At 43.2% G+C, this 16996-nt stretch overlaps 1 protein-coding gene across 2 annotated transcripts in view; it reads right to left on the reverse strand.

Annotated features, from left to right (window-relative positions):
• Positions 1–291: 291 nt before the first annotated feature.
• Positions 292–16996, reverse strand: part of ILDR2 (immunoglobulin like domain containing receptor 2) — a 226641-nt gene continuing 209936 nt past the window's right edge. Inside the window, exons 5-10 of one of the 2 annotated variants that reach the window (XM_018569870.1) lie at positions 13541–13687; positions 11357–11527; positions 9560–9673; positions 4927–5122; positions 2236–2866; positions 292–832 (exon numbers count right to left, since the gene is read on the reverse strand). In XM_018569870.1, the coding sequence (XP_018425372.1) occupies positions 797–832; positions 2236–2866; positions 4927–5122; positions 9560–9673; positions 11357–11527; positions 13541–13687 (1295 nt within the window). In that variant the 3' untranslated portion in view covers positions 292–796. Of the gene's footprint in view, positions 833–1946; positions 2867–4926; positions 5123–9559; positions 9674–11356; positions 11528–13540; positions 13688–16996 lie in introns of those variants that run through there. The other variant, XM_018569869.1, reaches the window with a different exon arrangement.

Genomic DNA, 16996 nt, shown 5'->3' on the forward strand with positions numbered 1-16996 from the left:
TACCCCCCTAGTCCTCATTTAAGCTGAACGTTCAGTTGGACTTTAAATGAAGGCAAAGGAAGTAAAATGGACACATCTACACATCTTTTCTTTTTGATTCTCCTGCAAAGTATTATTTAGCTTGTGTACACTGGAACATTTGACTTTACTAAATCTTTTGCTCGCTGCCGGTGCCATTTTTTTTTTTTACATCAAATTTTTTTCGGAGAACAAATAAAAAAAAAAACAAATCTGCAAAAAAACACTTCTAATATTACAAGTATTGATATGAATTTTTATTTCAAATGCGAAAGCCATGTCCATGAATTCTGCCCACTGCATACAAAAAGACACCACTCGTCCTTCTTTGGGACTGTGTGAATGAGAGGCACAAAGAGGTCTTAATGGTACAAAAATAACACTGAGTGTGAGACATAAGGAATGTTGGAGCATGGAGGCAGAGATCACCCCTATCAATTGATCTAGGAGAAAATATTAAACTGGTCTAAGGCTAGTCCTTGCAGAATCTAAAATCACAGCAACTTGTGATGATGCCCTGCTTATCCCTCCAGATTATTTATTTATTTTTTTGAGGTCCATTAGACTCTGGGTTGTACACCCCGCAGGAGACCAGTGCTCCAACTTAAGGCCCAAAGACACATGGTCTCCTGTCCACTGGTAAATAGGCTAGTTAAAAGGTCTTCCACGTCAAGAAGGGAATCCTTGGAGCACAGTGGCTCATGGCTCTGTCATTCGTAAACCAGGACTGCCTCAGTGCCTCCTCCAATTGAGAATCTTCCTTAAGTCTTTCACGATGTCAGACAACGAGGGACATTCTGTTTGGGAAATCACCCTGCGAAAAATAATAAACAGTAAGATGTGAACATGATAAAAAAAAAAAAAGGAAAACAAAATGATAAAAAAAACTCTCCCTGACCTCGAGGAAACGTGAACTGAAAATCCCTGACGACTTCCCTGACTACAATATTAAAAAAATGGCGTCTTTTTTTCTTTCTTTGTCATCAATGCATTCAAGCGACACACAGGGCAATACACAATGCGCAACCCAAGTGGAATTTCCCAAAACAAGACAGGTAACACTAATGAGATCTTTGTTATAAGGGCCGTTCTTAGGCTACGGTGAGTGATGTCATGACGAAGGTGAATGGACACACATAATGAAATATGGAGGGGGGGGGGGGGGATTGGGGTTGGGGGGTAATTTACTGGATGGTTGGGATTACGCTTTTTATTTCTCTTTAATTGTGCCGGTGAAATATTGATTTGCCTTTTGCCTCATTGGCTGTTTCCCTCATTCTTTGTGGAAAACAACACAACTATAAAAAAAAGAGAGAAGATAAATAACTAATGATTCAACAAGAAAGGAAACCAACCATCTGTTTTTGTTTTTTTGTTTTTTGTGTGAATACATTTAATATTTTTCAAAAAGTTTTCATTTTCGACATGTAAAAAGCTGCCACACTTACAGTTTCATATAAAGTGATTTGGGAACAAAAAAAATAATATGCAGCAGCAACACAAACAGTTTCATTGTGAACATGTTTTGGTCATGTATAATAAATTATGTTTTTTTTGTTTTATTGGCACCAAAAAGAATATCTGGTCAGGAAAATTTGAAAGTCTTCTGTTGCAGCTACTTGTTTTTTTTTTTTTTATTAAATTAATGAAAGACGATGCAGGTTATAAGTTTCTACTACAGTTCAATCTAAGTTTCATAATAGCAAGAGAATAACCACAAAATCACCCTTAAAAGAGTGGAACTGCCCGAAACTCCCGGACTGAATTTCGTTTTATTTCTTTACAAAGAAATTCGACAAAATTTCCCAATTTTCACCATGCCTTCACAAGACAATTACATCTGGAGCCCAAATGTACAGAATATAAAAAAAGAGAGACATTATTTAAAAGACCCAATGTCCATTTCATGGAGAATTGTCCGAACAACCCATGTGTTTTTTCTCTCGTTTTAGTTGTGTTATTGACATACCCGAAAAAGTGGACAAGAACACGTCCCTTTTCGAAAGGTGGTAGAGCGATATTGGAGAGCTGCTTTTTATACAGCATGCATTTTCAATGTTTATGGTCCACAAACATCTCCGAAATGGCACAATATATCATATAAGAATGTCCACACACACACATCCTTCCCCACTCTTTTTTTTAAATCTTTGACAACGCCCTCCAACCCCATTTGGCCTGTGACCCATTCATGTAAAAAAAGAAGGCTTTTCTCACTGTTTTACTGGGCTGCTCCTTTTTCTTCCTCTTGTCGGAGGCGCTGAGATAGGAATGTTCTCTTGAACGAAACGGGAGAGCCCTGGCAAGCTCTCTCTCGCTGTAGGGAGGAAGTGAGTCTTCTTCCTCAACTTTGTGATGGTCCTTGCCTTCTCCAGTCTTGAACGTTGGAGACCGACCGTAGCTGCGGCTGGAATTTTGCCGCAGGCTTAGCTTAGACGGGGTGATGATGGTTTCCTCGATACCCCTCGACTTCCGTTCTAGAATACTGCTAAGGTAAGCGTCATCGTAACTCTGTCCCATTCTAGTTATCCTTTTGGGAAGGTGCTTGTCCTCTGGGGCTCGTATCCTAGATGGGCTGAAGGACCAGCCTCGTTCATTGTCTGAAAAGATTTCCCTGCTATAGTTTCGTTTTCCATAGTAGTCATCGGTTGAGCTGTCCTGGTAGAGTGACCTTCCTCTTGACTCGGACCTCTCGAACCTCGGTCCTGTGCCAGGTCCCCGACTGTCGGCCCTCCGAGGCCTCTGTTTGTACGAGTCTGCAAATGCTGCTAACTCGTCAGTAGAAACAGCCTGAACTGCCATGGGAAAGGATTTCCTTTCTAAGACTTCAGATGTTGGTCTCTGGAGGCTGTAAAGAAAGATAAATGTACATATGAGGTGCTCAAATCTGAACTACATTTTGTTTATGTATACATGATGATGCTTTATAAAACATAATGCTGTTGACCTTAGCAATTAAAGCCTAATGGCCATCAATACTTTTTAGATTTGTTTTGGATAGACTTAGGCTGTCAAGTTTTTATGGCTGTCCGTGAACTCCATTAGGGAGATTTCACCTCATTTTCTGTCTCTGTGGCAGCAGGAAAAACAATAAGAGCAACGAATGTCACCTTGACGGAATGTAACAATATCTCGGGAGAGGTTCTAAAACTTAATCCACTTTAATCTGTTGCAGTTCGCGTCTCCATTGCACAGATTTCCCATCACTTCCTGTCCATAGGGTTAAATCTGCCCAATGGGGACCCACACTGGGAAATAAAAACCTGGCAGAAACACAACCTAACAAAAGCTCCCAAAACTTTACCAGTCACCGTTGCAAGTCGAATTTTTTAAAAAAAAGTGTAGAGCAGGGGTGCCCACAATTTTTTGTGTTAAGACCTACTTTTCAAATGACTAGCTGCATGAGATCCACCAACTAAAAAAAAAACCTCCCTCGCTCTCTCTCTCTCCTGGCTGTCTCTCCTTGCTCTCTCTCCTGGCTGTCATTCTCTCTCCTGGCTGTCTCTCCTTGCTCTCGCTCCTGGTTGTCTTTCCTTGCTCTCTCTCCTGGTTGTCTTTCCTTGCTCTCTCCCCTGGCTGTCTCTGCTCTCTCCTGGCTGTCTTTCCTCTCGCTCTCTCCTGGCTGTCTCTCCTCTCGCTCTCTCCTGGCTGTCTCGCCTCTCTCTCTTTCTTGGCTGTCTCTCCTGGCTGTCTCTCCTCTCTCTCTTTCCTGGCTCTCTCGCCTGGCTGTCTTTCCTCTCTCCTGTCTGTCTCTCCCCACTCACCTTGCTGTATTTTGCAACAGGCTGTGTAAACGAATCTTCTTTGATGTAATACATAGCACTTCAACCACCAGTATCCACCAGAAAGGTGTCAGGGAGCTTGGCTCAGCAGACTCAGGCTAATAGGTAATCATGTGTGCACAGCTAAATAAATATACCAAAATGGAATAAAGGGGCCGCCATTCACACCCTTCCTGATCTACCAGCATCAGCTTTGAGAGCTACTGGTAGATCACGATCTATCTAATGGGCACCCCTGGTGTAGAGGTTGTCTTTTCTCATCATAGCTGTAAGTAGTGGGGGTGAGGACAGGAACGGAAACAACATGGCTACCCTGACCCCCAACAAGGAGAAAAAATTATGTGCCTGGTACAGAAAATAATCATTTGTAGGGATGGACCGATACTTTTTAGATACCAGTGCCGATACTTGGCATTTTCATGAGAACTACCAGGGTTGCAGCGGTTGCAGCTGGGACCGGGCTCTGGCTCCCCACCACTGTCCTGAAATCATTAGTCGATATTGTTTTAGAAAAACTGTCACATGACAATAAACAAAAATCTATCAGTACTTGTATCTGTGAGTACTTGGGCAAGTATCAGTACTTGTACTTACAAAACTGGTATCGGTGCATCCCTTTATTTATATTTATAAAAACAAAATCATACATTAAAACCGAGATGTACAAATCCCGGGAGCTCCGTGTGCTCCTTACAAGTGACATCGGCCTCCTAACTTTTGAATTTTTCTCTAGTCTAGTCTTGGAGCTGCAAAAGTATCTGTACCTGCACTTGTACTGAGTACGGTACTTGGTATCGGTGCATCCCTAATAATTTGCATATTAGAAGTTGTATTTTATATTTGGAGGCATGGGGACGGCATAAAATGTTTAAATCTTTAACAATCACATGGTTACATTTTTTTTTTTATAAATGTACATTCGGACTGTAATGTGTTTGGTCAGCTTTACATTTGGGTTGTATTTTACTAGTTGATTTTTTTTCCATTTTCCTCCCTTGCAACTTTAACTTTGCAGATTGTAAATGTGTGCACAGCTTTAGCCATTCTTAGTAGATCAGGGGTCTCGGTATGTATTTCATTGTCATATGGGGGCATGTATGAATATCCTTGGGGCACATTTACTCACCTACTCCTAAAACTCTCTCTGTCATCCCTGAATTTGGAGGACCTTGCGGTTCCCCCGACAACGCCGGACCAGTATTCTGCATCCCCATCGACATTGCAGCTGGTGGGAAGAGGCTTCCTGCGGACTTGGCGATAGGAGCGATTGTAGTGAGAGTTGTCATCGTGTAGGGAACTTAGCTCCGAGATCGTGTGGCTGTCTAGGAAAGGAGATGGAATGAAAGTGATACTAGAACAAGAGGAGATCATTTTAGCTGTGATGTCCCTAGAAAGGCAGCGTAACACAAGAGGCCATTACTGTGTACATAGTGAGGGGACCATGGATATGGCAGCATTACATTATATTTTATATTGGTGCTCAGCTGCAGCCCCAGGGCCCAGTGTGGGCTCCTTCCGTTCTATCCTGGCAGTCTTCAAGAGTATGGAACAAAAAAGCTCAGTGCCCTTCACTCTGGAAGAAAACTATAATTCTGTGTGAGGCCCCATACACTTTAAAGTGAGTCTGTGCTTTACACTATCGCCTATGAAACATAAAAAGCATGTAATTTCACACTTCCTTCTGATGCACCTCCAGGCCACTTTGTCTATATATCTCCTCTCCCCCGCCCCCACATGACAGTCCTCAGGCCCGATGTCTGGCACCAAGAGCTGCATTGTGTGAAGGCAACGAGAATGTCATATGATCTTCCATGCCTGGATGTACCAGCAAGGTTAGTTAGTATATGTACTTTGTTCTTCACATAGTAAAGTGAACCTGCTACTTTGCTCCCCCATCCTTCACTGGCATGTAATAGTGCTTAGGCCTGGTGGTTGGGTGCCCAGGTACCAAGGTGGAGTATGTGGCAAGCACTGGGTATTTCTTGGGTGGGTTGGTGGGAATGGGGGTGAGTAGAAGGGAAGTATATAGCCTTAGGGTGAGTATGTTACATTTCCCAGTACCTTAGCTAACCCCCCACCCCCTACCTCAGCAGTATGCAATTATCTCCCTTTCAGTTACCAACCATTGCAAGCATAAGAATGCCTCATATAAGCTATGCGTCCCCAGAGTCGTACTTTACTCAGGGCTACAGAATACTTATGAGGTAGCACTGATTGGGCCAGTGTTGTCACTCCTGATTATAGAAAACCTGTTGCTTTGATCTTATTTTGCAAAGCCAGGTTTGATTTAAAGTGTATGGGACCACTATACTAATGATGTGCCTCCAACACTATCCAAAACTACAGTGGATTTTTCATTTAAGTTGCTGTAGAACTGTGAATAGATGAAAGGGTTGCTTCCTCATGCTGCATGATTCCATGATCACTTCCAGGTAAGTAGCTTAGCAAAATGTAGCAAGTTACATTATATAGCCAAAAGCTTGTGTACATCACCTGACCACCACTCCTATGAAGTTGATGGCCATCCCACACCAAAACCAAGGGCATTGAATGGGAAAAAAACCCCCACTCCTCCATGAAAGCTTTCAGCAAGATTTTGGAGTGTGTCTAGAGGGTTAGGGATTTGTGCAGGACACTCAATCTCCTCTACACCAAACTATGTCTTTATGGAGCTGACTTTGTGCAAAGAGGCATAGTCATGGTGGAACAGAAAATGGCCTTCACCAAACTGTTACCACAAGCATGGAAGAGCTCAATTATCTAAAATATCTTCCTATGCATTCACAGAACCCTTACTGGGAATAACTGAATGGAATCATTTGGATGAGCGTTCACAAACATTTGCCCAAACAGAAGGTATAATGGTCATGTGTTCCTCAAACCTTTGGCCATATAGTTAATAACTTGATGAACATATCCATGATTCAGCTGTAATATTTTCTTGTCTTCTGATTTTGTGATTGGCTACTGGTCAACATGGATGAGCAATCACAAGACAAATGAAATAAAAAATATGTGATACAACATTTTGTACCATGGAGATGCTCATCAATGAAGCAATTCCACCTTTGGAGAGATGAAGGTAACTGAAAATTGCAGCTATGTGGAAAAATATACCTTCAAGGTTTACAATCATGTTATCTAAATAACTGTTAAGAAGCGAAATTACAATTATTATGGATGGGAAATGAGACTTTCAAAACGCAGGAACATTGATAGCTTTGTAACAATTTTCATATCCGTCTTACACAGTTGTGATGAAGCATTTACTGTACAATTTATCACAAACACTGAAAGGCTTATTTTATCTTTTACAAGGGATACATTGACACACATCAATTGATTTAATTGTCTCTTAGAAGTAAAACGTGCTTTTCCTGTATTTTAAACAAAACTCTATCCCTCTGGTCACAGGACTGAGCCAGCAGGAGCTAGAATTACGTCAGCCACCTAAGCGCGGACACAAAAGGCTGCCCAAACAAAGCTGGCTGCTTAGACATAGAACTAAAACATAGGGGTCTATCAATGTTTTCACCCAAGATCCACACAACGTCTACTCAGGATTCACCCATTTTTACATAAGATTAAATTAGAAAGATGTGTGAATCTTAGGTAAAAGATGTTCTGATTCACTGACCTGTCCAAATTGATGAAGGTCTTTTCATGAGAACCTACTTTACACCCATTTGTATCCTTAAAGTGACATTAAAGGCTAAAATGTTCCTCCCCCCCAATGCTAATGTAAGGACTTACCTTAAAGGAGAACTATGAGGTGAGTGAAAATCACGCATCCTCATAGTTTGAGCCGACGTGTGACAATGAAACTGTCACAGGTCGGCTCAATAGATCGGAAAGTGAGCGAACACATACCGGCGCTCGCTCACCTCTCGATCCTGTCCCTGCAGAGAGCCGTGACTCTCACTCACGGCTCCCTGCAGGGATTCCCCCCTCCCCTGTCCGATCATCCAGCGCTGACGCTAGTTTGTGTCCTCCCGTGACCCTGGGGAGAACTATGGGGAAAAGCCCTAACCCCATAGTTCTCCTTTAAATTATGCCTCCTAATCCGATCATCTTCTTTCCTGTAGTTTTCAGCTGTCCCTCCAGCGCTGGTGCCGGTCCCTGATCCAGCGCTGACTCCTCTGTCTTAACTGGCACTTCCTGTCCCTCGGAGTCTGTGCATGTGCACGCTGCTGCATATACTTACCTTGTGCTTCTCCTCGTCTCCCGGCCAAAGAGCTGAACTGCGCATGGGCCCGCCTCAAGATCCTGTGCGTCGCCCTAAAATTTTCAGATGTTCGGACGGGAGCGCGCGGCAAAGACACAGGTAAGTTTTAACCCTTTGAAAATGTTTTTCTTTTTAAAATCGTTTTGCATATATCTACTGCTTGCTAGCCACATATATATATGCAAAAACCGCTGAGGGTTTAATAACCCTTTAAATTAAATCATCAGTCCTCCAAAATGTAATTTTAGTCATAGATAGATCCTTCTTATGAGAAGGATTTCATAAAGACTTATAAAGACTCATCTCATAAAGACTCTTAAAAGACTTCTTATGTCTTGGATACTTCAACAGTGAGATCTCCCGGCTATAATGCCTGACTTTGTTCCTGTCCACTGGGTGTATTGGGTGCCCCCCTCCACCTTTGTGTGTCCCAACTACTCCTGTTACATTCTCTATAATATAAAGTAAATAAAAACTCCGTCAGGGATGTTAAGAACCCCTTATAATGAATGAAGCATGAAATATACAATATTTCATATTCATCTGACTAAAAAAAAAGAAAGTCATTTTTTAAGCTTTATTTTTATAGTGTTGACCACATTAAATAAAATAATAAATACATTGTATACAAAACCATTATATATATATATACACTGAGTGGTCAGTTTATTATGACCACCTGACGTTTGTAGGCAAATTAGCTATAATTTTGCGCTGAAGTTGCTAGAGGGCACATTTAAGGATTGGGGGCAACGTCATGCAAATAATAATTACCAACTGTGATTCAGGAATGATTGTTTTGTAGCACAGATACAACCTAAACATACAGTTTAAGTTCTTGCATACAGCTGTTTTAGGCTTTTTAACCCTCTTCAATGCAAGATATGGTCCTCGTTGCATATTTATAATAGACCTGTGCTTGACCATTCCTCCCTCCACAGCACATTCTCACCTTCCTTAGCTTCCCTGACGCTCTGCTCGGCCAACGTGAGCATAGAGAGGAAGACCTTTGTGAGCTCCGAGTTGTGACCTGGGGTCTACAGAAGCTGGAGGACTCTTTTTTAGGCCCGCATGTGACACATTACTCACCAGTGGCAGCCAAATAGAGCAGCAGGGAAGCCAAAGGAAAGGTAGAATGTGCTGCTGGAGGAAGTTTTCACTGCAGGGAGTAGGCTCAGGTTCACTCTACCCAGACAATATACATACCAGGATATGTTATGACAATGTCAGCTACTGTGAAATAAAAAGCAGAATATTTTGCGTCTTCTGAGTTTGCGAGCCCATTACCAGTGTGAATCTGTGTTTATATTCTGTACAATAAAACATTTTTCTGATGCAGATAATAGAATGAACATCCATGAACAGGCAGAGAAATGACAGCACCAAGAATAGGTGACTCATTGTGTGGGTAGTCATCAACTATTAATAAAGTGACGCAATCCCACAGACGTTCAGAAATCTCAGATTAAACACCGACTCTCGTGTGCTGAAATTATTCTCTCACTGATGATGTACAGAAAAAAAAAACACTTACATCTCTCTCGCATCCGGCGGGCCGGGTCGAATTGGGCCAGTTCTTTCTCCACATAATAAAGGACCTTCATTGAATCTCGCTCCTTGTCCGCCTGAATGCGGTAACCTTTTCGTACTGCGGAAACAAAGACATGGGTAGTAATTTTAAAGGCCATCTCCAGCCCAGACTGAGATTTTAGGCTGTAGGGAACGAGGATCACCAGCACTCAGAAGATGATGTTCAAAATATGGTGTCCATTTATTCAAACACATCGTCACATATATCACAAAGCCTGGCATATATCACCGGGTGATGAGGGAGCATGGGGCCGGCTTTCTAGCCAATCAGGAAGCCAGGAGGCAGGTAATGACTCTCCACCTGGCTTCCTGACCAACCGTGCAGTGAGTCATTACAGGCCGTCTGGCTTCCTGATTTGCCGGCTCCATGCTTATCACGAGGTGACAAGGAAGCATGGTGGCGGCTTCCTGGCTAACCAGGAAGCCGGGTGGCGAAACATTACACTCCGTCTGGCTTCCTGATTGGCCAGGAAGCCGGCTCCATGCTCCCTTGTCACCAGGTGTCGAGAAAGCATGGAACCGGCTTTCTGACCGCTTCCCGTTTGGTCACCTTCCCGACCAATCAGGAAGCCAGGAGGCGAGTCATTACTTGCCCCCTGGTTTCCTGATTGGCCGGGAAGCCAGCTCCATGCTCCCTTGTGAGGGGGAAGAATCATTACCTGCCCCCTGGCTTCCTGATCGGCCGGAAAGCCAGACTAATGCTCCATGGTGACGAGGGAGCATGGATCTGGCTTCCCGGCCAATCAGTAAGCCGGACGGCATGTAATGACTCGCTGACCAGCTTCCTGATAATGGAAGTTGCCAAATACTCGGTATCGGCACCGATACCGATACAAGTATTAATATCAGTGCATCCCCATTCAAGAGTATATTTAACGGTTTGCCTGGAGTTGCATTTGTGGAAATATAACTTCTTTCCTCTGCCTTTTTTTTCCCTGTGCTAGCAGCTGTTATCCCAGGTCAGTATAACATCGATGTGATTCATTTTTAGACTGTCTGGAGTCTGCACTGTATCACATAGACACATATATTTCTGCAGACCAGGAATGAGAACAAGAATGAAGGCATCTGCTTCACATGCATATGTGTTTCAAACTCATTTGTGCCAGCAGCCAAAACTGATGTGTTTACACAGCAACTTCCGGCTGCCATTTTGACAGCTGGGAATCACCAGCAAGCATGTGGGAGGAAGTGGCAGCGGAGCAGAAGGACATACAAAATTTAGCAGAACTGGAGCAGACAGTATGTGGAGCAGCTGTGCATGACAACCAATTAGCTTCTCTCTTCAGTTTGTTCAGTTAAGATTTGAAAATGAAAGAGATGCTGATTGGTTGCCATGCGCAGCTGCTCCAGATTTTGTCTGCTCCAGTTTTGATAAATTCCCTTCCCTGTGTACTTCTATTACGTTTTTCTTTCACGTTTGTGTCTAGTAAGCCCAGTATGCCCACAACTGGTTAATATGGTGTAATTACTAGAGACACAGATCACAGGCTGCTGGAAGCAGACGCTGCTCCATACATTTACCTAAGCCCTGTCCATAGCCCTATCCCATGTGATTGCAGAGAACCAAATGTGGAAAGCTGAATGCATATCTTGGGGGACCCCTTGATGCCTTTTTTATTCTCGGTCTGGTTCTTCATGTTGCTCTCTATACTGTACATTGTAGAAGAAACTACAGAAATATATTTATTATATTACACTGTACATGTCCTGCCTGTGCAGTATCACAATCTCAAATTACCATTTTGCCCTCCTAGAGAGTCACTCTGCACCAGTGGGGGCACGTGCTGCTTTTCCATTATCATTGGCGCTGGTACAGGAGCTACCGGAACGGTGGAGATGTAGTACGGAGGGCAGGCGGTGGGAGCGGTGGGTGGGTAGCCGACTTTTGCAGCTTTTCCTGCTTCATATACTAAAGGAAAATAAAAAGAATAGAACAATTCATAATTATTACGGAATTGGTATACCTATCATTTCATGCAAGCTAAGCACGTGATTATAAAATGCATTGTTGGAGAAGCGACAGCATACTGATTGTGTTGCTGACTGTAACTTTTTTGAGCACTAGATGGCGCTGTAGTGCAATCTGGGTCTCAATGCTTACGTATACTTGTCTATGATCTTACAGGAAGTTCTATCTGTCTATATGTTTTCCTGTTGATGCTGTATTCCTGTATACATACATGTAACGTCTTTCTAAGCAAGTACAACGTAATTCAGCATTCCTAAAAGATCTCAGTACTTCATCTAAACACATAACCAACATGCATAAGTAGAGGTTACCCTAAGTAAAATCCATATGTTGATCGAGCTGAAGTTACATGCAAATCTTCACTTTATCTGTGAAAGGCAAGCTGGCCTTCACCTCTTCTTCTTCCAAGCATCCTTATGGGTAGTGAGTCTGCCAATCATGTTACCGAACCAATAGGAAAGCTTGTGAGGTAAGGGAGAGGAAGTTGAGATTTGCATATAGCTTCAGCATCTCTGGATCTATGAGTCACTTTAATATGGAGTTTTCACTGGAAACAATTTATGATTTATGGGTCAGGGACTGTTCACACAACTGGGTTAGAAAATGCACATGCGGTTGTAACACAAAGCAAAATGCATTTCATCTTGTGACTTGCTAAAAAAAAATGTTGTAGTCTGATCACTGGGGGAGAGGAGACTGAGTAAATGGTTCTATTTACCTGCAACAGAGTGATGACATCATCATTCAGCCCTGACAAATTTACTGGACTTCCTTTTCGTTATATATATACACATAAGATCAGACTGCAGACTTCCTTGCATACCTGTACTTTGCCCATGCAGGTTTTTGGGACGTAAATGATCATTCCAGTAGAGCTGCAACAGTTAATCGATTAAGTCGATTAAAATCGACGATAGATGCCATAAGGCAACAAAAAAGACATCATTAAGGGATCATCATTACTTCATGGACCCAGATACGGGGTCAGAGATGACACAATCACATAAATTTCAGTGCCTGTACAGTTCTTGGCTGTGTTTGCTGACTTCGTCTGATGCAGATCAGCCCCTGCTGCAGCCTGAGGGAATGCTTCCATCTACCTGCAGCAGACTGATGAGTGATGACATCATCTCAGCCCTGACAAAATGACTGGACTGAAGCTTAAGAATGGCTGCTCAATGATAAAAGGTGGAGCTTTTTTGTAAAATGATTCTGTTGCTGTACATGGTGATGTGTGAGGAACGCAGCCTTATATGCTAATCATAGTTACTCTGTTTAAAAACTACGGGCATTCTCGGATTAAAGGAGAACTATGAGGGGGGGGGTGCTTTTCACTCACCTCATAGTTCTAGACGACCTGTGACAATGAGACTGTCACAGATCGGCTCAGTAGATCGGGAAGTCAGCGAACACATACCGGCGTTTGCTCACTTCTTGATCTTGTCACGTCAGAGAGCCGTGACAGGGGAGGGGCTGGATTCCCCCCTCAACGCTCCGATCCACCAGCGCTGACTGGCGGAACGGACAGGGGAGGGGGCGGGTACAGCTGGCTCTGCCTCTAGATAGGCAGAGCCAGCTGTCACTCACGCAGCTGGGTGGATCCAGATAGAATTGTCGGGATCCGTTCCGGCTGCGGCGTCTCAGTATACCGCGAGCTGTAGCTCCCTATATACTGAGCCTAGGGTGACGGGAGGGCGCTAGTTTGTGTCCTCCCGTTACCCTAAGGAGAACTATGGGGAAAAGCCTTAACCCCATAGTACTCCTTTAATATACTGGGGGTAGATATACAGGAGACACTGCACACTGGGTATAGACTCAAGGGTAGCCCTGACCGACTCCAATCCCCCCCCTGCTGGTACTATGGGGCCTGGTACGGGAGAACCATCTGTATCCCCCCTATGAGCAGCCCGGCATTCCATGATACTCGTATAAAGAATATATAATGATACTTACAGGCTCGGGGGCAACAGCAGGTCTCTGGGCAGCAAGGGCACCTCACATAACAGCAGCAGCTGTGCGGACAGCATTGGCACCAGCATAATCCCACCATGGCAAAGAAGAGAAAAATACCGAGTATGACCAAACAGACGAAAACCCACTCTGCAATCAGAATAAAAAATAGGGATTAATGTAGAAATAGTCAAATCCAACTTAGCGGAATGAAAAATGGACTGCTAGATCAGAGAACATGGAAGAGTCATTCAAAATCCAAAACTTCCCATCGCACTCCAGACCAGAAAGAAATTCCCCACACACAGGGCGGGTGCGGCAGTGACCGCAGACGCCTCCACGGGTAACAATGAACAGATGGTAAGTCACTCGCACTCCAATATAGCTTCCAGTCAATCTATTTATTAAATGGTGTAACATTTCCACGTGCCTCATCAACCAGCATGGTTCTTGGCCTGGGGTAGCAGAGCACTGGATCACAGCAGGACAGCGTTGGATTCGCACGGCAGGTATGTTTTTTTTTTTTTGAAGAAAAACCTCCAAACCATTTAAAAGCAGGATGTGGGGGTTGGTGGTAAAGTTCCTCTTTGATAAGAGAAAGGCTGCATTACTAAAGCAAGTCCCTCACAAATGTTAAAGAGGAAAAGCTGCTATTAGGGTTCTAAATGAGAGATAAACTCAGAACAAACAGGCTGCATGTAATTTGATCTTATTGTAACTCACTGCTGCAGTGTATGTTTCCAGTTTTCTACCTTCCATGTGATTGTATAATATTATATCATCACTGGTGGCTAGTCTAGCAGGAAATGTGCCCGGGGATTGCAAGAGTGGAGAACTGTGTAGACATAATGAAGGAGTATTTTGTGTGGTTGCTAGGATGCTGTTGGCCGCACAGTGTCATTGGTTGCTAGGATGCTGTCGGCCGCACAGTGTAATTGGTTGCTAGGATGTTGTCAGCCATAGTGTCATTGGTAGCTAGGATGCTGTCGGCTGTACAGTGTTATTGGTTGCTAGGAAGCTGTCAGCCGCACAGTGTCATTGGTTGCTAGGATGCTGTTGGCTGGTCATACAGTGTCATTGGTTGCAAGGATGCTCTCAGCCACACATCACCATTAGTTGCTAGGATGCTGTTGGCTGCACAGTATCATTGGCAACCAAGGATACTGGGACTGAACATACACAGTGCTGAACATCCACCGAGGATAGAGTCCGGCCTCACTGGTGCCCCCTGCCATGCCTCCATGAGTCTCACTGCACTCAAGGAGTAATATCTATGAGTATCCTGTCCTATCTTTACTCCAGCAGTAATTTGTACAGATTCTGACGCACCTTTGCAACATATTCATGTACACATTTCTGACATGTACACAAATCTGTGGCCGCACATACGTGCGGCCGGGTATTCGTTTCACATTGGTAATTGCAGTGACCCCCCCTCCCCCATTGATCGGCGCTCCCACAGGCTATTTATTCTCTTATTTTCTGGTGTAAATGGTTTCTACACCCACTGGGCTCAATTCACAAATTCACAAAGCTTTAACACAAGGGTCAGTTTCTTTATTTTAGTCATGTGACTATAATTTTCAAATCTTATTGGTGTCAGCGGAAAATAAGTCTCCTTGTCCTAGTGTGCTACCTTTGTGAATTGACCCTAAATGTAACTTTATGTATAACCACAATCCAGACAATTATATCACCACACATAACCACAATGACTTCTTTTCATTTGCACTACACTATATTTACAGGAGAACTATGAGGTGAGTGATTTTCAATCATCCTCATAGTTCTAGCCGACTTCTGACAAAGAAACTGTCAGAGGTCGGCTCAGTAGATCGGGAAGTGAGGGAACACATCCCGGTGCTCGCTCACTTCTCGATCCTGTGTCGGCAGAGAGCCGTGACAGGGGAGGGACTGGATTCTCCCTCTCCCCGGTCCGATCCTCCAGCGCTGATTGGCGGAACGGACGGGGGAGGGGGCGGGTACAGCTGGCTCTGCCTCTAGGTAGGCAGAGCCAGCTGTCACTCACGCAGCTGGGCGGGTCCAGACATAATTGTCGGGATCAGTTTCAGCTGCGGCGTCTCAGTATACCGCGAGCTGTAGCTCGCGGTATACTGAGCTTTGGGTGACGGGAGGACGCTAGTTTGTGTCCTCCCGTTACCCATAGGAGAACTATGGGGAAAAGCCCTGACCCCATAGTTCTCCTTTAATCATCTCCACAGGTTGAACTTCATGGACTTGTGTCTTTTTTCAACCTCACTAAGACCCAATTCACACTAAGCGACATGGATATCGTGCGTTTTTCCGCGTAATTTAGTGCTGAGCGGCTTTGAGCTACATTGCGTGATATTGAGCGACAGTGCACATATTATCGCGCTACGTAGCCTGTTTTTTGGGCGGGACTTAGTTGCTGCTACATTGGGCTGTAACCAATCAACAGCGATCTTGATGTGACATCATTCTTGCCTTCCATTTTGCAGTGCAAAAGTGACCCTTCTGTAGTGCGATATCGCGCAAGACCATTGAGTCTACTGAGGCCGAGTCGCGCGACATCCGCGAAAAAAGGGCCCTGTACAAGCAAGAAGCTTGAGTTACGAGCTACAGGCGACATTGAGCTGTGAGATGTAAACAGCTCCATTGAAATGCATTGGACGAGCTACATAGAGCGATATCGCACAGAAATATGCGCGATTATGCGGCGGAAATCGCGCCATAAACCGATCAGTGTGAACGGGGCCTAACTATGTAACTATAAATACAATTAAATTGGTTCACATTGTATACTTTCATTAGCTCAACACGGATTTCACATATTTCAATCGCCACTGAACATCCAAACCGACTATAAACATTTTCTCTCCTATTTACTTATTATAATGATTTTTACATTTATTGTAACTTTCTGTATAACGGAGTTCACATGCCTACATCACCATAGATAACTATAATGACCTGTAGGTACATCTCATTCACTCCACAATATATCCCATTATGGATATAATTGCATTGATTCACAGCATGTATAATTATTAGTTCAACGCTCTGATCTTACATATATTTTTTTCCCATGTTCCCTGTTTTAACAGCCTAAAAATGCATTAATTTTGTACACAGTGATAATAACACATTAAGATTGCTGTACTGTACACATAATTATAGTTACCTGCAGGCATATATAGCCATTTAATCCACTTAACCATGGAATTCCTTATCAAGATAACTATTTAATTTATATGTATTGTATGTATTTATATTTATTTAATTTATATGGATTGTATTTATTTATATTTATTTAATTTATATGGATTTTTATGTATTTATATTTATTTAATTTATAAGGATTTCAGTGATTTATATTTAATGTATATGGATTTTATGTATTTATATTTATTTGATTTCTATGGAATTTATGTATTTATACACATGTCTAATCACCAGATCTGTAGGTCTGACTCAGTG

Source organism: Nanorana parkeri, unplaced genomic scaffold, assembly GCF_000935625.1.
Source record: "Nanorana parkeri isolate BGI_ZX_2015 unplaced genomic scaffold, ASM93562v1 scaffold1414, whole genome shotgun sequence".
NCBI lineage: Eukaryota > Metazoa > Chordata > Amphibia > Anura > Dicroglossidae > Nanorana > Nanorana parkeri.